Source organism: Ylistrum balloti, unplaced genomic scaffold (assembly GCF_031769215.1).
Source record: "Ylistrum balloti isolate Yb309-2 unplaced genomic scaffold, AGI_CSIRO_Ybal_v1 Utg370868, whole genome shotgun sequence".
NCBI lineage: Eukaryota > Metazoa > Mollusca > Bivalvia > Pectinida > Pectinidae > Ylistrum > Ylistrum balloti.
The window spans coordinates 184,448-209,774 of NW_026782496.1; the positions used below are offsets into that span (position 1 = coordinate 184,448).

Below are 25,327 nucleotides of genomic sequence, written 5' to 3' on the forward strand. Positions count from 1 at the left end.
TCTCCTTCCTGCCATAACAAGCAAGAACTCTGGCAATAGCTGTACGATAGCCAGCAATAGTGCCAGGTGGCAGATAGCGGTACCTAAACAGAGAGATTAGGAATTCCGCAATCAAATGCAGAGGCTTCGAATGAATAAGCTTCCTTGCCGACACACCAATCACAGAAGATCATCCAACGTGACTGGTAGACGGCAGAAGAGGAAGCCCTGATTGATTGCTCAATGCAATCGGACACCTCTTGAGAAAAGCCTGCCTTGGCGTGGCTTCCAGAGATAGCCTCAGCGCGTGAAGGTGGAGGATCTCTGGTCAAGAGTGTGTCGTTCTGGGCCAAGGCTGGCGAAGGAGATTCGGTCTGGTGGGGAGAGCCAAGGGCTCCTCCACCAGAAACAACAAGAGCTCCTGAAACCAAGCTTGCCTCGGCCACAGAGGGGCTCTCAGAAGTAAGGAGCAGTGATGCTCCCAGAACTTCTGTAGAACCCTGCCCACCAGGTTGAAGGGAGGGAATGCATATGCATACGTCCCTTCCTATTCCAGAGAAAGGGCGTCCACAGCCCACGCCTTACGGTCTGGGACCGGGGAGACGAAGGTTAGCAGCTGGTTGTTCAGGGAAGTGGCAAACAGGTCTATAATAGGTCTGTCCCACGCCTGACAATTCCCCTTGAAAATCAAGGGACACAGCTGCCATTCCGTCAACACCGGCTGGTGGCGCCTGGAGAGTGGCCACCAACACACTCAGCCTGCCAGAAAGATGCTTGACCGCTATGGTCAACTGCATGTCCTGGCAGAGAAGATGGATGTGGATGGAGAGGGCACACAGGACATGAGACCTGGTGGCCCCTGTCTCTCCAGATACGCGACAACTGTTGTCGGTAGCCACACTTTGGACTGCAGGATACCCCTAAAGGACTGCAGAGCCAAATGAACAGTGTCATCTCGAGTACACTGATGTGCTCCGAGAGTTATTCGCCAGACCACTCCCCCATCGAGGTAAGCTCACATTCCTGTCATGAACGCGTCCATGAACAGGATCATAGAGGGGATAGGCTTGGTCAGAGGTACCCCGTGGAAAACGTTCTCCTGAATGGTCCACCAGCAAGAGAACTCCCTGACCGACTGGGTAAGCGGGATCCAGGCCTCCTGGATGACGGAACCCAGTCAGACAGGAGGAACATCTGGAGAGGTCCGATGTGAATCCTCCCTAGGGGGACCACATATGCCAAGGAGTTGAGATACCCCAGAAAACTGAGGAACCAATGTACCTGGACAAGTGACCAAGTGATGAAAGTCAGAGCCAGAGCCCTGACCTTCTCAAACTTCTCCAGAGGTGGAAGGGCTAAGCCCCGAACCATGTCAAAATGGTTCCCCAGGAAGAAGAAGTCCTAATATGAAGGAACCTCTGACTTCTCTCTGGAAGGAATGAAGCCGACTCTGAGCAAGAGTTTCAGGACCAGACGAGTGTCCTTCACTAACGATTCCCACACCAAAAGAGGCATGAGGGAGTCGAGAATAGATGTGGACGTCTATTCTGCAGGAGTGAAGGAAACACCAGCAGCAACTTGGTGAACACCAAAGGAGCTGTCGTGAGCCCCAAGGGCATCTCTGCCTTGGCAGCATGGTCCCTACTTCCTCCTGGAGCACCCGTGCCCTTTCTGAATCCCCGGGAGGAGGAAAGAAACAAAAACGGCCAGGAGGTGAGGGACGAATCCTGAAGAAGGGGAATACCTAGACCCTCCCTGACCACCGACAAAAGCCCAAGCGTCCTCTGTAATATCCTGCCACTAGGAAAGGAAAGCAGAGAGACGTCCGCCCACAGGGAGTTCCGGATGGGGCAGATCGAGCCCCTGCCAGACCAGAGAATCGTCTGCCCACCCGGAGCCTGAGCCTGCAGAAGGACATGAGCCCGGGAAAGGAGAACCACCGTCCACCCGGCCATACCCTTCGCCTTTCGCGGCCAAGAAGCAGAAATAGTCAGGAACCCTTCTTCTTGCCCCCAGGAGGTTTCTTACCCTTCCTACCCTTCCCCTTGTTGCCGTTGAAGTGAGGTTGGGACTTGGGCTGTGCAGAAAACTGAGCAGCCGAAGACTTCGCCTTCTTCTTAGGAGGCACTGACCCCTGCGAGGCACTGGCCTTCTCAGCCTGAAACCTCTTCACCAGAAGTGCTGAGGCGACCGAGTCCTCCTTCATATCCTTCTGAACCCAAGGAAGAGCTCCCCTGAACAGGGTAGAGCCCTAGAAGGGGGCATTCAACAAGCGGAAACGGTAGGGTTACTGGACTGGGCGGAATTTCAGAACTGAAAACTGCCTAGCCAACACGGCATTGACAAGCAGAGAACCTGCAAGGCTGCCGTGTCCTGTATGTCGGCTGTTCTGTCTCGGATAACCGACACTCAGGCAAATCGGATACCCTGTATAGACAAATTGTCAGGAAGTCTATGTATGACAGAACTTGGATGGAGAGGTGCAACATTCTCTCCATCCTGTGGTGCTCTTTGGGATCGAGCACCACCTGGTCCACTGATTTGCCGGGCCAGGCAGCCAGCTGTCTCAACTCCAGCTGTGCTGGTTGAGAGGCCAGCTGCCCATCATGTGTGGCATAGTCGGAAGCTGAAGCCTCCGACAATTCACCAACACTGAGCTGCAGACCGACAAACCCGAGAGCACGGGTAGAGAAGGAGTCCTTCTCTAAAACCGGAGCCCGGGCCGTGGCCAGAACCGAAGACATGATATTGCCTTCTGGCAGAGACCGATCTGAGCGAACGGAAGCCCGAGGAGCCACCAGGGAACCCAGAAGGATGGTGGATTCAGGCGCCGACGATGCTGAGGCGGTGGGCAAACCTCCGCCCTGAGAATCCGGGAGATGTTGGCCCGGAGGACCCGCATCCCAGAAAGCACATGCTGAGCCTCAGCTTCAGCAGTCTCAGGGCCATCTTCCCCTTGTGAACCCTCTTGGCCCAGGAGAAAGATGAATGACATCGTCTTCCTCTGCCGAGCCCGCACCCTCGATGTCCATCTCCTCCTCAATAGAGACCGAAGTCCCCTTGGGAGGAACAGGGGCCGCCAGAGGAGCCATCTCCGCAGAGGGGAACTCCTCTTTATGGCATTTGGACGCAGCGCGACCAACAGCTGTAGCTGTAGGCTTGGGTCGGAGACCCGAAGCCGACCCCTGGGAACAGGAGACCGACGGGTCCGCGCTGGAGGCGGAAGTCCTTAAGGTCTGGCAAACCTTTATAGGACCGGCCAACAAGGCCCCCGAAGTAGCAGAACATTGGGGGGATTCCGCACTGCTATAACATCTCCTAGAGGAGAGACCAACCCCTATGGGTTCCACGAGTGAAGACCCATGGGGTAAAAACCCAAACCCCTGAGGGAATGGGAACGGTCCAGTGGGCCGGGAGTGACCCCAGAACTGGCCAAGATGGCCTGCCTGAGTCTGGGGCTGGACATCCTGTCCAAAGGACCAGGATGAACCGCCACTCCCACCAGGTGGAAACCCAGACATGTACAGGCTAAGCCCGTAACTGCTGAGTAACTGTTGGTACCCAAAACCATCCGCAGGTTGGCCTGGGCGACCCAGGAATAAGTGCCCGCAGGCACCCCTACTCCCTGAGCCCGGGGGAAAGGGAGACCGGAAACCGGACTCCTGGCCTGAAGCCCCAAACCCTTGGAGGAAAACCCCCTGGGAAACCCTGCACTGGGAAATCTGGATTGGGACGGAAGTCCCAGAGCCAGAAGCCTGTGAGGGTGGGAAAACAGACCCCGCGCTGACACCAGGATTAGTGAACTCAAGTGTCACTAATCCCCGTAGCCACAGACAATCCTGACAAAAAGTCTGTGGCCCCTGAACCTATACCCGAAGGCACAGTTCCGGAGTCAAAGCGGCCCCCACCAACGACGCCACCTGGCGTGCCGAGGTCCCTGAAGGAATCAGAGACCTCGACCGGAAGTCCCTTTCCGACGGTAACACCGCCGCCTTTCGAGAGCTACCGGCCAATTCGACCCTTGACTGCGCCGAGTCAGGGTCGGGCTGCCCCCCCCCTACTCCAGGACGCACCTGGACAAGGGGAGCCACCCCCTGCTGAAGGGCGGAGCTCGGTGGAACGAGAGCACCCCCAGCAGGAACGCTCTGGTTCAGAACTTCAGGAGGGAGGTCTTAAAAAGCTTACTTCCCTTACCGGAAGAAGAGGACGAATCCCTCTTCCGGCGGAAAGTTAGCTGGAAAGGCATGGAAGCCTAAGCAGCAGACTCCATGTGCAAACAAAGTTCACATAGTGAGGTCTGGCTGTAATGTCGGCAAATGGGACAGGTATCATGGGGTTCCCATTATCTATAGAAATAGGAACATCCATGCGCTGACCCCCGACGTAAACCCGGCACCTTTATCCAGCATCGAAACAATAAAAAATTGTAACAATGAAAACAAGGATAAAAAGTTTTCTAACAATCAAAAAACTACGAACGAGATCATAAAACCTACCGTACGCAGCAAGATTGTACTGCAAAAAAAGAAAACGGTCGTACAAAACGGCCGACAAAGCAGCAAGAAAACAATTTCAACTTCACGAAAATCCGAGTGACGAGACAAGTAGTCACTCACTCGAACACGCGGAGTAAAAACACGGCCGGAAACGAAGTTCTCGAACAATCAAAAAACTACGAACGAGAGCACAAAGCCTACCGTACGCAGCAAGATTGCACTGCATAAATAAAACGGCCGTACAACACGGCCGACAAAGCAGCAAGAAAACAAATTCCAACTTCACGCAAATCCGAGCAACGAGACAAGTAGTCACGCACTCGAATACGTGGAGGAAAAAACGGCCGGAAATACGGTCAAAATAAACAAATGACAATACTTAATTTCACAATATAAGTTGGGAGATGGGTTTATAGACTACTAATAGAGTAACAATATACTCAAACGACAATGGCAGTACGAAGAGAAGGAGTAAGAAAAGCACTTAGCTCAGACACCTCCGCACTCGTCGGCAGCCATAAAGGTAAGAGGAAGGGAGATCACTCTGCGTTCCTGTCGTGATGGCTCATGGATCGTAGGGAGGGCGGGATTGTTTTTCTTTTGAATCTTTTGTTGTTGGGATACAAAGATGGGTGTAGGTACTGTATTTGCATACTAAAGTTATGGTAATTATTACTGAAATGAAAAGCCTTATTAAACTGTATAGGTAATACACTGGTGAATGGTCATCTGTTCTGGTTATTAATGAATATGACCAGTGGTCAGTTTACAGCCACCTGTTATTTTATTAATTGGATCTCCAGCCAACATAGCCCTACAGGTCATGTACTGATACAAATGAAGACAATCAGACATAGAAAATTATCAAAAGAACAAAAGACAATCTCTTTAGATAAGTCTAGACATCTCTATTGGGGTGTCTACCAACAGCTCTATAAGTAAGTCTACAGACAATTTGTATAAGGAAGTCTCTATTGAAAGGCTATAGACATCTCTATGAGGTTGTCTACAGACAATTTGTATAAGGAAGTCTCTATTGAAAGTATATACATCTCTATAGGTAAGTCTACAGACAATTGTCTCCCTAAAATTGATTCAGTTTGATGAATCAAGCCAAAATGATTCATTTTGATGATATGGATGTAATCAGTGATAAAATGAGTTGTGTTGGACAGGTTCATATGTAATGAGAAGGTAAATTAATTTTAATGGAGGCTTTGGGTGGTACACATGAACAAAAAAGGAGAGAGAGAGAGAGAGAGAGAGAGAGAGAGAGAGAGAGAGAGAGAGAGAGAGAGAGAGAGAGAGAGAGAGAGAGAGAGTTATGATGGAAAATTTGAACTCTACAATGGAGAGAATGAGTTTTGATGGAAAATTTGAATTCTACAATTAAGAGAGTGAAATTTGGTGGAGAAGTTGAATACTATAATTGAGAGAGTAAGTTATGATATTAAATTTGAATTCTACCATGGAGAGTGAGTTTTGATGGAGAATTTGTGCTCTACAATGAACAATGAGTTAGCTGATGGAGAGTTAACTGGTGGAAATTTAAGTGATACGAGTGAGAGAAGCTATAAGTTGTTAGGTTTGGTTTGTAAGTACTGACCCTGGACATTTGTTCCACCTGGTGCAGTCTCCCGTCCAACTCTCGGCGTACCTGGGAAGCTTGTTCATCTGCACTGTCCAGCTGCAACAAATAAAATGACCTTTAAGAACTGATCAAAAGTGATCTCTTTATCATATGTATATTTTGAGTTGCTGAACATTGTTCACATGGATATTTTGCTAAATAAAGTGTTTACTAAACTGCATGAAAATAATTGGCAACAATTTTCTAAACAAATATTCTTGGATAATAACAAAGGCCGTCAGAGACAGTTATGCTCTCTGAATGGGACAAAATCTAAGAATGAAAAATAACAAAGAGCGATAACAGAGTGATGATTCTTGTGCAATGCCCTCCTCCCTGTTGAGATCTATCTATCTATGAAGTTTCAAGTTGATACCTCTATTACCTGTATTAGTTTAATGCTACAGACAAAATTTAAGTATGAAAAATAATAAATAGCAATAACTCTAACTAGATTATGCAAAAGAGAGTGATGGTTCTTGTGTACTGCACATCCCCATGTTGAGATTTATTTATCTATGAAGTTTCATGTTGATTCCTCTTATAATTTTAGTGTAACGCTATGGACAGTATTTAAGTATGAAAAAGGGCAATAACTGCTAAATTAGGCAAAAGAGAGTGATGGTTCTGGTGCACTGCACTTTTCCTTGTTGAGATCTATCTACCTATGATGGTTTATGTTGATACCTCTTATAGGTTTTGTGTTCTGTTGTGGAAAAAATTATGACAGATTGATAATTCTTACAAAAAAACCCCATATTTTTCAAATGTTCTCTTCACTTTTGAAAATATTCCTTCAGTAGGCATATATAAGAAATTTGTCTGGAACTTGCAATGTCATATAGGATCTCTGATATTACAATTTTGTATACCAATATTCAAACCAAAAGACCTGTATCTCACCAAAAAGCTTGTCAGTAGACAGGATTTCCTTCATTGTTAGAGTAGAAATATCACAATTTCATTCATTTGTAAATACGCCCCTTTCTTCATTTTTGCAGAATCAGCAATATTCTTGAACTACATGTAGTAAGCTCAAAGTAGTTCACAAATATGGACAACTTTAATACTTAACTTTTACACTAGGGTAGATGCTTTTTTGAGGATAAATATGGTATTGGTAGGCCTAGTTGGAGAAAGCTTTGTTGCATGACACCATTCTCATTCAGATTTAGTGTCATTTACTGCTCTTTCATTCAGCTTAAATGAACTGAGAAGCTTACGTGTTGCAGATAAAAATTCTCGGTTGCAAGAGTGAAGATTTTGTGAAGGATTGAGTTGTGTAGAAGATTATAGAGTACAATCCAACCTTACTAGTTTTAACTTCCCTTAGCCATAGTAGAGCATCTGTGAGAGAACTGTCACTTCTTGTCCATGTGTGAGCGTGGGTAAGGTTATTATCTTTATTTGACTCTAATTTACAACCATAGCAAAATCTCCATTTCGCTGAAATCTCTCATCAGAAAAAGGTACTGAATTTAAATGGATGTTGAATTTTCTTTAACCGAATTATCTCACATGAGACCTCTCACAAATGTCTGCACTTCATGCCAGGTCATGTGTGAGAAAGCAAAATAACATTTCTACCCTGGTCCATTCAGCCATGTTCATTCATATTTCAAGAAACACTTGCCACAAGCATGGCAATGACACTACAGGGACCAGTGTGTTGGAATGTTGATATAACACATGGATAATTATTGATATACTGGTGATGGATGAGTGCTCCCAACTGTGTCCTGAGAGCTGGAATTGTGCTGAGTGCCATTTAAAGCCCTGATCAGTCAGTCAGTACTGTATATAGATATATATCGAACAGACACAGCCCTTTCTCTGTATTCTTATCTTTATGCAACAAACCAGAAATGTAAGAAAACTATCTACATTTGATTAAGACAGTCATATTTACTGTACTGGCTTCCTTCCATGTGTGATGCAGGAATTTCCCTGCTGAATCAGCCCCACTGGAATTCAATAATAAACATTCCCTCCTAATTCTTACATCATATACATGTATGTATACACTAGACCATCTGGAGACCTTTTCTTCCAAACTTTCATTTCGATGCCAATATTAATTTTTGATAAATGAGTTTTTTTTCTGTACTATTTCAGACTGACCCAAGTTTCATGGAATGTATGTACTTCACTCCTTTACCCCAAATTATTGCCAGAAATTACTTTAGGACTCTTGTAGTGGTTCTCTTTCAGTAAATTGAGGTAAGACATTTAATTGTAAATCAAAGTTCCTGATACAAGGTACAGTTTGGATAAGATCTACTTCATAACTGATCTCATGCAAGGAAGCACAAAAGGAAAAGCTTGCAGTGGAATATCAATATCTAAGATATTTGACAGAAATCAACAATGGAGAAAACAAATCAATAAGCAATTAAATTAAAAACTTAGAACAACCATAAAACTTATTTTAACAGGGGCTAAATGCAATTCAAGCTTAAACTTCTACAAGCAGATTTTACCTCCTCATGGTGTTATCTGAAAATCCCTAAGTGTCGAAAAATATTAATCTTCAGTCCTTTCCATCATAAAACTAACACCAAAACAAGAATATGAAATAGAGTCAGAAACTAATCAGTGAAGCGGAAACATCTAAATGTAAAATCAGTTCAGAGAAAATGTGATGGATTGATAAGCAATCAGTAGAGAGTGAATGCTACATGTTTCTAGCCATTTTATGGCCAGGACATAAAAAGTAACATAATACTGTTGGGGTATTGCAAAAATACCAGTTAAAATAATATATTAAGGTGAGTACGCAAAAGGAAAGGAGAAAGCAGAAATAATCGAAACAAAGGCTGGGATCAAGAGTAAGAAATCAAGAGGGGAGAAGGAATATTCATGGAAGAGCAAGAGGAAGGATATGGGGATAGGAATGAAAATATATGAGGAAGTTAGAACAGACATTCATAGGACAGTATGAGGAATGGGGCAGAGACATTCATGGAACAGCAAGTGGAAGAAAGCACACATTTATAGCACAGTATGAGGAAGGAAGTAAAGACATTCATGGAACAGTATGAAGAAGGGGCAGTGAAATTCATGGAATAGTATGAGGAAGGAAGCAAAGACATTCATGGAACAGTATGAGGAAGGAAGCAAAGACATTCATGGAACAGTATGAGGAAGGAAGCAAAGACATTCATGGAACAGTATGAGGAAGGAAGCAAAGACATTCATAGAACAGTATGAAGAAGGGGCAGCGATATTCATGGAACAGTATGAGGAAGGAAGCAAAGACATTCATGGAACAGTATGAGGAAGGGGCAGGGACATTCATGGAACAGTATGAAGAAAGGGCAGGGACATTCATGGAACAGTATGAAGAAAGGGCAGGGACATTCATGGAACAGTATGAAGAAAGGGCAGGGACATTCATAGAACAGTATGAAGAAGGGGCAGGGACATTCATGGAACAGTATAAAGAAGGGGGCAGAGACATTCATGGAACAGTATGAGGAAGAGGGCAGAGACATTCATGGAACAGCAAGAGGAATGGGGCAGAGACATTCATAGAACAGCAAGGATATTAGTTAGAAAGAACAAAATAGGGTGAGCAAGGAACTGGGAAAAGGGATGGGCTTAAGTGGGCAGTTCATAGGGATAGAGTCACATACATGGAATAAAACCAACACATGGAGAAAACACAATCACTTGATTACAAAACATAACTAACTATAGACATCAGAAAGTGAATAATTAGATATAAGTGAAAAATGATACAGGAGAGCACCAAAATGCTTGTTTACATATTAATGGATTCAAACAGAACACTATGAAACCTCATGTATATTAGCTGGTAAAAATATCTCTTCAGTAACCACACTTGTAATGCACTGAAGCTGTAAACTTTATTATGAATGTTTAACACAAACATCTGTGAAGTTCCTCACATTTCTCAGTATGAAATGGTAGTTCATGGTTGTGTTGCTTTTTGTCAGGAACACATCAGTAATGAATAGGAGTTAATGATGAAGAAGCAATGAAAGAGCCGTTAAATACTGATACACTAGTGTAACGTTGCCTGACTTGGTGAAATCACAATAAAACTAGTACATCCAATCAATACCAAGCCATAAGGATCACTTCCTCCAGCAACTAGTTATTTTAAGATGAACCAGACATGTATCATGATTTATTCACTACCAAATCTATAAAACCTACCAAATATGATTGACATGTGTAAAACTAAGAGATTCTCTATGTGCAGTGCAGCAACTAGAATTTTTAACACTGATTCCGATTTTTTTTCTTTTTCGCTTTGATATCTTTGCCCTTTTATGGAAAGACAGATGTATGATTGATGGGAAGTTTGCATGACATGGGATTCCATTGCCAGTTTGATGAATAAAGCTGACTGATCATTTAACCGAAAAAACACTATTTTAGCAAGACTATACCTTGCCATAAATCAGTGATACAGAACACATCATTTCATTCCCTTACTATAAGCCTTTTTTTGAAACTCAAAGGAAATCTTTTGAAAGTGTAACATCTCTGTTAAAAAAAAATCAGATCATAAATCTACTGGGTCCTAAAACTGAATTCTTAAACTGACCTAGTAGGTCAATGTATTAAAGTGAAACCAATACATATATTTATATATAACAAAGACATGAAAGCTCATAACTTTCAACATTAACATAACCTATGGACAAAACCTTATTTTTGCCAGTCAAAACTGAATTACAATCAATCAACATTTCTTTCATAACATCTCCTTGATCACACCACAGGTAAATTATTAGTCCCTCAGCCTCCGGGGATACCTTTCACAGAAACAATATCTGCAATTACAATCCCTGTGAGACAATTGAAGAAAAGCATACCTAGACTGATAGATATATTTCCAATACAAATGACATTCCCAACCTGTGGGAGAGCTACCATTGATAGAGATTTCCCTGATACTAAAAGCATTCCTCACTCTAGAGGGAGTTACAATACTTTTGCTTATTCAGCAATAAGTCATTAGATGGTCAACACAGAACTTATTACTTCAAGTCATGGGTTAGGCTTATTACAGGAAATTTACAAAATATATTTGAGTGGACAAGGCAAGTACTTATCGCCAGCTAAATATGTTATATCCCCTCGGCTACCATCTCTCCCACTACACCTGATATCTTCCTAATTCCATTCCCTCCAGCTGATAAAGACATGACTATTAAACTTTCACGCCCATCCTGAATCCGTTTATACCGGTGACATTTCCCTATTTTTACCCTAACCTTCCTGTGCTCAGTCCACCTCCTTCTAAGCACCTGAATACTCACACTCCCCCGCCACCACTTAGCCAGCGAGGATGTATTTGTCATATATTCATCAGTGACATTTAAAGGACAAAGCCTGTAGGATGTCAAAAGGCTTATAGGAACTAACTGCTCAGTACAACAAGATATTGCGTTATATTTTCATTGATAACTGACATAATTTATAGCCAGACAGTCAACTATTTCTGTTTGTTTGGAGTGAGGCTTCCTGTAATTGTTTATTGTAAAATCTGCTAACACTGTAGTATTCATTATCGATGACACTGAAACATGCCTATCCTATCCAATTATCTAGAAATATTTGAAATCCACAGTCTCATACTACTGTGAAAAACAAGGTATATTTCTGTGACTAATTAATTAATAGTGAATACCTTTATTGTTTTCATCTTAATAATGAATAATATTGTGAAAATCATTCATAAATAGAAACAAGAGGCCATGGACCTTAATAGCCATTTAACTGTGAAGACCTGTATATGATACAACAGGTCATGGACCTTAACAGTCATTTAACTGTGAAGACCTGTATATGATACAACAGGTCATGGACCTTAACAGTCATTTAACTGTGAAGACCTGTATGTGATACAACAGGCCATGGACCTTAACAGTCATTTAACTGTGAAGACTTGTATATGATACAACAGGTCATGGACCTTAACAGTCATTTAACTGTGAAGACCTGTATATGATACAACAGGTCATGGACCTTAACAGTCATTTAACTGTGAAGACCTGTATGTGATACAAGAGGCCATGGACCTTAACAGTCATTTAACTGTGAAGACCTGTATATGATACAAGAGGCCATGGACCTTAACAGTCATTTAACTGTGAAGACCTGTATATGATACAACAGGTCATGGACCTTAACAGTCATTTAACTGTGAAGACCTGTATATGATACAACAGACCATGGACCTTAACAGTCATTTAACTGTGAAGACCTGTATATGATACAAGAGGCCATGGACCTTAACAGTCATTTAACTGTGAAGACCTGTATATGATACAAGAGGCAGTGGACCTTAACAGTCATTTAACTGTGAAGACCTGTATATGATACAAGAGGCCATGGACCTTAACAGTCATTTAACTGTGAAGACCTGTATATGATACAAGAGGCCATGGACCTTAACAGTCATTTAACTGTGAAGACCTGTATATGATACAAGAGGCTGTGGACCTTAACAGTCATTTAACAGTGAAGACCTGTATATGATACAAGAGGCCATGGACCTAACAGTCATTTAACAGTGAAGACCTGTATATGATACAAGAGGCCATGGACCTTAATAGCCATTTAACTGTGAAGACCTGTATGTGATACAAGAGGCAGTGGACCTTAACAGCCATTTAACTGTGAAGACCTGTATATGATACAAGAGGCCATGGACCTTAACAGTCATTTAACTGTGAAGACTTGTATATGATACAACAGGCCATGGACCTTAACAGTCATTTAACTGTGAAGACCTGTATATGATACAACAGGTCATGGACCTTAACAGTCATTTAACTGTGAAGACCTGTATATGATACAAGAGGCCATGGACCTTAATAGCCATTTAACTGTGAAGACCTGTATGTGATACAACAGGCCATGGACCTTAACAGTCATTTAACTGTGAAGACCTGTATGTGATACAAGAGGCCATGGACCTTAACAGTCATTTAACTGTGAAGACCTGTATATGATACAAGAGGCCATGGACCTTAACAGTCATTTAACTGTGAAGACCTGTATATGATACAAGAGGCCATGGACCTTAATAGCCATTTAACTGTGAAGACCTGTATGTGATACAACAGGCCATGGACCTTAACAGTAATTTAACTGTGAAGACCTGTATATGATACAAGAGGCAGTGGACCTTAACAGCCATTTAACTGTGAAGACCTGTATATGATACAAGAGGCCATGGACCTTAACAGTCATTTAACTGTGAAGACCTGTATATGATACAAGAGGCAGTGGACCTTAACAGTCATTTAACTGTGAAGACCTGTATACGATACAAGAGGCCATGGACCTTAACAGTCATTTAACTGTGAAGACCTGTATATGATACAAGAGGCTGTGGACCTTAACAGTCATTTAACTGTGAAGACCTGTATATGATACAAGAGGCTGTGGACCTTAACAGTCATTTAACAGTGAAGACCTGTATATGATACAAGAGGCCATGGACCTTAACAGTCATTTAACTGTGAAGACCTGTATATGATACAAGAGGCAGTGGACCTTAACAGTCATTTAACTGTGAAGACCTGTATATGATACAAGAGGCCATGGACCTTAATAGTCATTTAACTGTGAAGACCTGTATGTGATACAAGAGGCAGTGGACCTTAACAGTCATTTAACTGTGAAGACCTGTATATGATACAAGAGGCCATGGACCTTAACAGTCATTTAACTGTGAAGACCTGTATATGATACAACAGCCATGGACCTTAACAGTCATTTAGCTGTGAAGACCTGTATATGATACAACAGGCCATGGACCTTAACAGTCATTTAACTGTGAAGACCTGTATATGATACAAGAGGCCATGGACCTTAACAGTCATTTAACTGTGAAGACCTGTATGTGATACAACAGGCCATGGACCTTAACAGTCATTTAACTGTGAAGACCTGTATGTGATACAACAGCCATGGACCTTAACAGTCATTTAACTGTGAAGACCTGTATATGATACAAGAGGCCATGGACCTTAATAGCCATTTAACTGTGAAGACCTGTATGTGATACAACAGGCCATGGACCTTAACAGTCATTTAACTGTGAAGACTTGTATATGATACAAGAGGCCATGGACCTTAACAGTCATTTAACTGTGAAGACCTGTATGTGATACAACAGGCCATGGACCTTAACAGTCATTTAACTGTGAAGACCTGTATATGATACAAGAGGCAGTGGACCTTAACAGTCATTTAACTGTGAAGACCTGTATATGATACAAGAGGCAGTGGACCTTAACAGTCATTTAACTGTGAAGACCTGTATATGATACAAGAGGCCATGGACCTTAACAGTCATTTAACTGTGAAGACCTGTATATGATACAAGAGGCCATGGACCTTAACAGTCATTTAACTGTGAAGACCTGTATATGATACAAGAGGCAGTGGACCTTAACAGTCATTTAACAGTGAAGACCTGTATATGATACAAGAGGCAGTGGACCTTAACAGTCATTTAACTGTGAAGACCTGTATATGATACAAGAGGCAGTGGACCTTAACAGTCATTTAGCTGTGAAGACCTGTATATGATACAAGAGGCCATGGACCTAACAGTCATTTAACTGTGAAGACCTGTATGTGATACAAGAGGATGTGGACCTTAACAGTCATTTAACTGTGAAGACCTGTATATGATACAAGAGGATGTGGACCTTAACAGTCATTTAACTGTGAAGACCTGTATATGATACAACAGGCCATGGACCTTAACAGTCATTTAACTGTGAAGACATGTATATGATACAAGAGGATGTAGACCTTAACAGTCATTTAACTGTGAAGACCTGTATATGATACAAGAGGCCATGGACCTTAATAGCCATTTAACTGTGAAGACCTGTATGTGATACAACAGACCATGGACCTTAACAGTCATTTAACTGTGAAGACCTGTATGTGATACAACAGACCATGGACCTTAACAGTCATTTAACTGTGAAGACCTGTATATGATACAAGAGGCCATGGACCTTAACAGTCATTTAACTGTGAAGACCTGTATGTGATACAACAGGCCATGGACCTTAACAGTCATTTAACTGTGAAGACCTGTATGTGATACAACAGGCCATGGACCTTAACAGTCATTTAACTGTGAAGACCTGTATATGATACAAGAGGCCATGGACCTTAACAGTCATTTAACTGTGAAGACCTGTATGTGATACAACAGGCCATGGACCTTAACAGCCATTTAACTGTGAAGACCTGTATGTGATACAACCTGTAAAGGCGCCTGTACGAATTTTGTGAATATTCCTCAATTCCAATAGAAGCTGTGGTTTTATTAGATCAGAACTCTCTCCTATTCTGCAAGTGATGTGTATGAATAACTATTCAATATTTGTTATGCTGCAATAAATCTAGTTTGATATCTTGTGTTTTGACCAAAAGAGCATAGTGCTAAAAATAGGTCAAGAGTTTACACTAATGTCATATTGACAGTTTTGTAGCGATTTCTTCACAATAAATGATATTTTCATTCAGGTTAATACACTTAAAGAGGAACTAATTCAGGGTTTATCAAATTCAATTCCTGGGAAGCACAACTTAAGGAACGTGTGATTGTCGTGTAATTGTAAATGTGTAAATTTATGGAAGTCAGGTATTTTTCAGAAAAAGGTTGGTTTTGGTGTTTGGTATACAGAAATGATGGCCGCCAGTCACTTCAAACAGGTGTTGCTTAATTCAGGTATACAATGTATATCACTGAGATTTCCAAATTCAATATTGAATTATAACTATTTATTTTATCTTGGGAAAGCTGATCTAGAATTTTTTCCCCTTAAATTTGGGAAAGATAGCTAATAGAGACATGGACTCTAAAAAGCTCCAATATCATTAACAGTTAGCTTCATATCAGCCGCCATTTTGTTAATCAAAAGTCATAGGACTATACCTCAAAAGTGATTCTGTCATGTGTCCATATTGAACAATATTTACCTGAGTACAGACTAACAGGTAGACAAAAGAAAGGTATGTGAACACCCCATTTGCTTTTAAGTTTGGAAAGGAAGGTGAGTTATTTTCATGGTAAGATTACTGGAATTCAATAGGTTAGACGTGTTTGTGCAGTGTGTAACAATACACTTCATAACACTTTCATACTAATTATATAGTAAATTCCCAGCGGTAATGTCTTTGACAGTTTTTCCTACTGTTTATTTTATAATTCAATCAAATAGATATTTTGTATAGAGGTTGACAGTACAGGATGCCTTATTAGCCCTTGGCTAGTGGGCATTTCTCTTTAGTCAAGTGGTATATTGTCCGGCTAGAGATGGAAGGGTTGCTAGTTCAAACCCGTCAGGGGCAGGGAGTTTTTCATTACTCCTTCCTATTGCATTTGCATGTTATAAACTCCTTTCAAACACAAAAATAGCACTGGGGAATTACAATTATATCCATTGAGGGGCACGTTCCTGTCCTTCAACCTCTCAGGTTCTAAAGATTTTTGAATTTATAGAAGTAATATATGTTTGTGATAAAATGGCAATGTACATATAACTTCAAGGAAAGTCTCTAAACGCAAGTAAACACAAAACAATAAAGATGTCATCAATAGCTGCATATGAAAAACTGAGGGATATTTGAATTCCATTCATGTGTAAAGGTGAAAATAAATCCCACACAAAATAGAAATGATTTACAGTAGTTGATTACACTGGGAGGAAAAATTACGGTCACAAAGGACAGGAAGTCAGTTTGCTTAATTCAGGTGATCACTGAGGCCGGTTTGACAGTATGACTAATAAATAAACTTCAACTTCAAAGTTTTATGCAGTAAAATTAATCTGTAAATTTCAGGTTTGAATGAAAGTACGACATGTACCTAGAGGCAATCACCTCAATTATTGAGTAGAAATAATTGTCTGAATTCTATTATTACAAAGCTTCATCAGGTTATAGAAATGCAATAATAAAAATTGAATTCAATCATTTCAAAATTTGAACAGGAAAATATAAGTATCTTCTTTGGACAAAAAATATCATTCTAACTATAGTTTAAGTACAAATACTTCCATGCCATCTCCACATCTAAATTTAATTAAAGTTGACAAGATAAACTGTCAAAGCTTGGCAGAACTTGATCCTGAACACAAATCAATTCTGATATATAATTCATATTCCTAACATGTAAAGCCAGTCACTACTTCAGGGTCGAGTCATCACACAGGAAGAGAAGAAAAATTGAATGACAAAAACATTCATGCTAGGCCTTAGTGTAAATCCAATAGTGTGTGACTGAACCATTCACAATGTATGACAGAAATTTCAAACTTACATTAGAAAACCCCGAGCAGTTCACAGATGACAATGGGGTGTATAGTTAACCAAACAACAATATTTACACAAAAATGTTAACAAAAAGAAAGTAAGCTGAATATCTCGACTACATGTAAATATCACAATAACACATAAAATTAATCTTATTAAATGTTCTTACTGATCAGATACAAATTATATTTTTTAATTTTGCTGGACTGATATTTTATGATTGTCTCTGTTTGTGTCAGTTTACAAAAATAAAAATTTGTGCATGTCAATACATTGGAATCCATATAGGTATATAGTCCAGGCAATTCAATCTATCTTTGGCAGTTTCCAAATGCTGATATGGAATCCTGCTTGGACAGATAAAATCCCTTAAGGATCCCACTGCAGGACCTGAACATTATTATCATTTTTATCCTGTCTGGACAGCAAAAATCCAAACATTCTTTTTCCTTGAGTTCATATAGGTAGTGGAGACAACAGTACTATTCTACTATGCCTGTATCAACATAACATATCATCTCTGTACGATGTCAACTGAAACTATCTCAAACTGAGGGTAAAATCTTTGAAGTTCTGTACAGATTTTCTACAAAGATTGACATTTCTTTGTGACTAACCATTTTTTTGTCCACTTGTTTCTATGATTATATGCAGGTAGTAGGAGGCTGAACATACTACGCAGCATCTTAACTGATGACAGATGAACAGTGCGACAAAATTGATAGATGTTATTTCATAGTGACATAGCAGCTCTGTATAAAGTGTTACTGCCATCCTATCGTGGGTGTAATGTTAACAGAATAAAGCTTGATGTGAGCTGCCATTCTGTAGGAGTTAAAGTCTGGCTATCTCTTCTTTAGAAGCAAGAAGACAAAAGGGCCTGTACAACTTAGCTTTAATCGAATCATTGTCACAAATGTCTTTATCCCACCACTATTTTTTTCAGGCTGCATGGTTGCATATTGAAATAACCTTTGGGGAAATTGAAAAAGTATTTTTGTAGAAAATGTAAAGAAAAAAATCAACATCCCACTTAATTAATTACAGTCAATTTTAACCCCTTCCATAGCACAACTGGGGATGCCTGGCCAGGTTTAATTACACAGTTTTGATTGAAGAATTTTTTTCTTTTTTCTTTGTTTTTTTTTTTGCGTTCTCTACCCTATTTTCTCTTGTAACAGGTGCACTTGTCCTTTTCTACCTTTTTTAAAAGGTCATTTCCACTGGAGGTAGGTACAACATTTATACTGGGAGATAGGAATATCTGTCGGTTTCTACTTTGTCTAAAACATTCACTCTGGAGATGGTGCAAATGACCTATTCTGCTTTGTATTATGTCCTCTAATCCTGCAAGTAATGAAATACCATTAAGAGGATAAAGTCCATGATGACATTCCATAAAAGACTAATGTAATTACACTGTACTGCCGACACAAAAACTCATGGATGACTGTTACTGTATTAGTACAAGGTAGAGCTAGGGATCAGGGTATGGAAATAGGAGGTTCCCTTAAAAAGATGGGGCTGCTTAAGGTTTCAGAAAGAAGCAGTGACATATGACCAGAGTGGTTAGTACTGCAGGATTTGGCAAAAGCATTAGTCCTGCTGTGAGCCAGAAGACAGGAATCGGCTTTGGTGAAGTAAGACCATCAATGAATGACTCTCTCTCCTAGTGTCCTCAGATCAATACGTGTAGTCATAGCGACACGATATTGAACCATTGGTGGTGGTGGTGGCAAGGCACAAGCTAAGGTTCAATACAAACTCTTTGTGTGTTAGGCACCATTGCCATTCTTCCATTTTATCCATTAATCATGATTTTAGCATCTCTTTACACGAACCTCTAACGCAAACACGTATTTACATAGGCAAACAAACACAACATAATTAAAATCTCCATTGATGCTCAGTCTATTGTCTTGTAGAACAGCTTTCCATACGAATGTCACAGTCAACCTTGCCTATAATTCATCAAGGTCGGAGCTGCCACTAGTTCACTCATATAAACCTGTTCTAGTACATCAAGGAGGGAGCTGCCCTTGTAACTAGTTCATTCATATAAACCTGTTCTAGAACACCAAGCAGGGAGCTGCCCCTGTAACTAGTTCACTCATATAAACCTGTTCTAGTACATCAAGGAGGGTACTGTCACTGTAACTAGTTCACTCATATAAACCTGTTCTAGTACACCAAAGAGGGAGCTGCCCCTGTCACTAGTTCACTCATATAAACCTGTTCTAGTACACCAAGGAGTGAGCTGCCCCTGTCACTAGTTCACTCATATAAACCTGTTCTAGTACATCAAGGAGGGTATTGCCACTGTAACTAGTTCACTCATATAAACCTGTTCTAGTACATCAAGGAGGGAGCTGCCCTTGTAACTAGTTCATTCATATAAACCTGTTCTAGTATACCAAGGAGGGTATTGCCACTGTAACTAGTTCACTCATATACACCTGATCTAGTTCACAAAGGAGGGTACTGCCCCTGTATCTAGTTCACTCATATAAACCTATTCTAGTACATCAAGGAGGGAGCTGCCCCTGTAACTAGTTCACTCATATAAAGCTGTTCTAGTACATCAAGGAGGGAGCTACTCCTGTAACTAGTTCACTCATATAAACCTGTTCTAGTACATCAAGGAGGGAGCTGCCCCTGTAACTAGTTCACTCATATAAACCTGTTCTAGTGCATCCAGGAGGGTACTGCCACTGTAAATAGTTCACTATAAAACCTTTTCTAGTACATTCAGCACCAAGTGTAGTATTTACTGCCTTGTAGTTCCAGGTACCTATAACATGTACACATCTCATTAATAATTCTGAACTTTCCAATGTTACAACTTCATGTAAATATAACAACTCTCCAAACCCATTTTTGTTTTCCTTTTCAGCTGAAACAATTAGTTAAAAAGGTGAATGTGAACAAAACAGAATTATTAAAAGATAACTGAAATTTACCTATGTGACATACCATGTGTAATTGTGATTACCAAAGTGTTAATGGTACCAATGATAAGCTTGAGAACCAGGCTGATACCATGTACCATATTATACTGACAATAAAACATTAATCCCCCCAATCAAACAGAATGAGTAAACAGACAAGTATTCCACACCAACATGATTACAGCTGTGTTAGTTTTACTAATCAATAACTCACAAAAAACAGAATATTACCAGAACCTATCAAATTAACAACTCGTTGACTCAACTTCTGAAAACCAATTAAATTTTCCAGAAAAAGGCCTGATTGGCCTTCAATGCTCACTTATTATTATTCTGCAAATGCTTCCCAAAATATATCATGGTTATTCAAAGAAGATTTAAATAAAATCTAACCAAATTTGATAACTAGCATATCAAACTTTTAAGTTGTTAACTGATATTGAAAGAGGATTTAAATAAAATCTAACCAAATTTGTTAACTAGCATGCCTAACCTTTCAGTTGTTTTTAGCTAACAGATGCTTGAATAGGGTTATTTTCTCAATCGATGTCTGGCTTCATCCTGGGGATCTTGTACTTACCTCTAAATACAATGATTTAAAGTCTTTTGATTAATCAGAAGAAGTCAATGAAATATCGTGACACTCACCATTGATTGGTGTTTATCTGTTCTTTAAAAGTTTTTTTCTCCTTCTTTTCTATTCTTGACTCTGTTCTTACTCTTAACTACATGAAATTCCACTAAAGAAATAAAGTAATAAGTTTCAAATCCAAGATGGTCGCCTGTCAGCCATTTTGTTTTTCTGATCTTTCTCAAAATTGAAAGGACACAACTAGGCACCAAGGGACTAAATTTGATATATTTCAAGAAAATGTGATAAACTTTCAATGTCAAAATCTAAGATAGCCACCTGTCAGTCAGGCAATCAACCTTCTTCTGAAATTGGAGAAAAATCGATCTAGTCCTTCAAGAAATAGCAATAACAAGAATTGTTAACAGACAGATGATGGACCATGGACATAGGCAATTTAAAAAGTTCACCATGAGATGCTAACAAGTGACACAATAGGCCTGCAGTGCTCACCTGGTATATATATAATATATATACCAACCAAATTTAATGCCTCTAGGCCTTTTAGGTCATTAGAAGAGGTCATTTAAATGTTCTAACAAATTTGACCCTGTGACCTTGAATATAGGTCAAGGTAATTTTTTTCCAAAACTTTGTTGGGTTTCATCCTAAAAACATACCAGCCAAATACCATACCTCTAAGACTTTTAGTTCATGAGAAGAATTTGTTGAAATATTGAAACAAATTTGACCCCTACGACCATGAAGTCAAAGTAATTTCCTTTGGAAAACTTTGTTGGGCTTCATCCTAGGAACATTCATTATAAACTTTGTTGGGCTTAATCCCCTTTGGGCCAGATGGGCTAAAAATTTGACCCTTGTAATGTAAAACTGGGATCAAGATTGTTTCTTTTCACAGCCAGTTTCATCTCTAGGTATACACAATCTTTTGATGGACAAGCTAGGTAAATGAATAAAGTTCATTGATTTGACATTTTATGTGATTCTGCAGTCCATTGATTTTGAGAGTAGGGGTCTGTGAATGGTAGCAGATGTATTTGTAAAGTACATCGCATGAAAATCTATCAATAACAGATGAAATTAGTTCTGGCCTTGGCAGTTGTCACAGATATGATGTTAATCACATACATGTCTATAAAATTATTTTGTCTTTTGTAATGCAGTATTCTGTTCTTGTGAGCAGGTAGTAATTATTGTGTCATTAATATGCGTGAAAATTATGTCTGTTCTCATTACTCTCACAAACAAAGGAGGTAACAATCAATACCTGCTTACAAGGGCAGATAACTCTGCATTACATTAAGATTGGATTAATATTCCAAGCATCTTTTTCGCAGTATAACCGGGTGGCAATACAAAAGAGTTTCAATGCAACAGCTAAAGACACAAGTCATGTGCAGTAAAATACGATATAACATAACTGCAACATAGGCTATAAACAGGAAGTGGATAAACTGAATTTAATATTAAGTTTAAATCATCACTTACATGTACATAAATACAAATGATGGATTTGCGGCACAGCTTTATAAATATACTTTATTGTTATGCAGAGCGCTGACACATACTTTCCAACAGTTACATGTGTTGCTGTCAGGTTTTGATCAGTACAATAACTAGTAAATTTATATATAAATACTGTGACATTTCCACTTCATATGCACCCCTTGCATTTATCCATCTCTTTCTGCAACCTTCATTAATCACCATTGCTATATTATGTAATATGTTTTTCATAGCAAAATAGTGGAATAAAAAATGATTTTGACAATCTTCTTTTAAGATACCATCACTTTTGTGATGTACATGTACGAAAAAGCTTCATCTGTGCCAATATGAATAGAATATTGATGTCATACAGGGAATGAGACAAATCTAGACGTAAGGTCTAAATTGGGAGATGGTTACATGACAAAATAGCTATCACTGTAAGTTTCCATATTTAATCAATGATCTCTTGAAAGAGTATAAAATAATCAACTCTTTCATGATCAAAACAATTGCATGATTGGCTGCAGGTTTTATTTTAGGTTCAGGATAAATTATGCTTTCTTTGGCGTCACACTGCCTTACAAAATGCAAAAACAACAACCCAAAAAACATTTTGCGTGAGCGTTGTTTACTAAAATTACTCAGGGTAACTCACCCGTTACCTGTACATGTGTATTACACATGCAAAACTGTTTCCTCAGCAGTATAACTGATTGCTAATACCAAAAGAAATTGCTAACTAGACTACTGTACATTGCTGTTTAGTAGAATTCCAAAAAATGATGTCACTTCATGATTCTGCAGTAAGCCCACCACCAAATGAAAATTAAGAGGAAGTTCTATGGTTGTCATAGTGATCTCATTGAAAAATATTCATTGCTTTATTTTTATATGAAGCTGGGTGTGTTTGATGCTCGTTAGTTTGCCTGTTGGTTCCATTGTTTATGCCTTGTTCTGATTTGGGACCATGACATTACTTTACAAGCTTTACATGGCGGGTGTTATTGATGGAGCAGATGACGTTTACTCTTCCAGAACACCTGGTCTCCTTGTACTGTTTCTGAAGTCACCATATAAATCTTTTTTTTGTGTTCATATTTTGCCCTACTTTTATTGCATTTGGGTTCAGATTATGATTATGTTGACATTTCTTGTTTTTTCACTCCAAATTTCTTGACTCCCTGGATTTTTTACAGGATAAATAAAGAATTCTTTGCAAGTGGAGACAGGATATCTTGATTTACAAAGTGTAGAAATCAATGTGTTCCCTGGAAAGTTCCCAGATGTTACTTGTTGAATCAAATGAAAACTGTAAATCAGCCATATATTGATAATAGATAATTATCTGGCCATGCCACACAACAAGAATTCAATCTGGATTGCTGATTGCAGACTATTATGTGTGGTATCTCAGGGAGAATTTCCCAGATTAAACAAGATTTTCTAAGAATAACCATGAATATCTCCCAATAATACCTAATAAAAGTGAGAGGCCCAATGGGCCTAAATTGTTCTGCAGCTTACAAAGAAAAAACTATCAGTAATTTTCTATAAATGTTAGAGTGCATTTCCAAAATTTGCAACTACACCAATACTATGATCTCATGGCCATTGGCTATTAAAAAAGAGATGTTTCATCTTCTCGACACATTTTACCCTTGTGACCTTAAAAGTGAATCAAAGTTATATGCTTTAACAAACTTGGTAGCTCCTTATCAATGCATGCTATTAGAAAAAACATCAGTAACCTGGGTCTTTTACTTATTGAGAAGAAATGGTTTAAATATTTTACACATTTGACACCTGACAGTCACCCAGGTTAAACAAACTTGGGTAATCCTTTATTCCCAGCAGGTAATATTTCTCTGATATCATTCCTGTGGGCCTTTTGGTTAAAAAGATTTTTGAAGAAAATGTTTGTGACATATTTGACCTCTTTGACATTGAAAGTAAGTCAAAGGCATTAATTTGAACAAACTTGGTAGTCCTTCATCCCAGTATGCTACAGGCCTTATATCATTTACCCTTGGACTTTCAGTTATTGAGAAAAAGCAGTATATAGGTAGTTAACATTGGACACCATGCCACAACATAAGCTCACTTGCCTTTTGGGTAGGTGAGCAAATGAAATATAGAGTACATCAATGTCTGGGTATATTGACAAATTCAAAGTTGATGTATCAAGCTTTACACATATTTTTACCCACAAAATCTCTATTCAATTTTGGTACCAAGAATAGCTCTATAATCTCAACAATAATCAAGAATTCATGAGTGTTAGCATTATAGTGTGATCCAGATCTGTACCTACAGCATGCACATCTGATATCTTCTACTAACCAGGTGAAACAGTTCTCTTGGTCAACACCCGCCTCTTAATACTCCAGCCAATATAAAGTTAATTTCAAATCACGCAATTGTTCTTGGAACTTGGCACTAACATTATCGAAGTCATTCTGCACAATAACTGAAGTCAGTGGTGCAACATGAAATCACATGCAAGCAAAGCCAATAGAAAGCATGTCTTCTATAGTTTAAACATCCATCTTCAATGAATTTTGATTCCAATTCCAAAATTCATTTACATGCTAACAATAGCAAACCCTCCCTTCTCAAAAAAAAAAAAAAAAAAAGAAACCCTTTCAAACTTCCATATATGAAGTTCAAATTCATTCCAAGTTCAAATTCATTCCATACGCCAAGAATAATTCATACTGCAAACCAACAAGAACAGCATTTATACTTTGTACTAACAAAACCTTACTGTTTCCTTACTTTTTATCATAATAGTCAGTAGTCTACAGCACTTTCAAGTATAGTCAAACCTGTCTTTATGGCAACCTGACTATAAAGAACACCTCTT

General features: G+C 39.6%; 1 protein-coding gene across 1 annotated transcript in view; it reads right to left on the bottom strand.

Annotated features, from left to right (window-relative positions):
- The window catches only part of LOC132559146 (calcium-dependent secretion activator 1-like), a 95,540-nt gene that overhangs the window by 60,830 nt on the left and 9,383 nt on the right, over positions 1–25,327 (bottom strand). Inside the window, exon 2 of the mRNA XM_060223756.1 lies at positions 6,082–6,162. Within this exon, the coding sequence (XP_060079739.1) occupies positions 6,082–6,162 (81 nt within the window). The remainder of the gene's footprint in view (positions 1–6,081; positions 6,163–25,327) is intronic.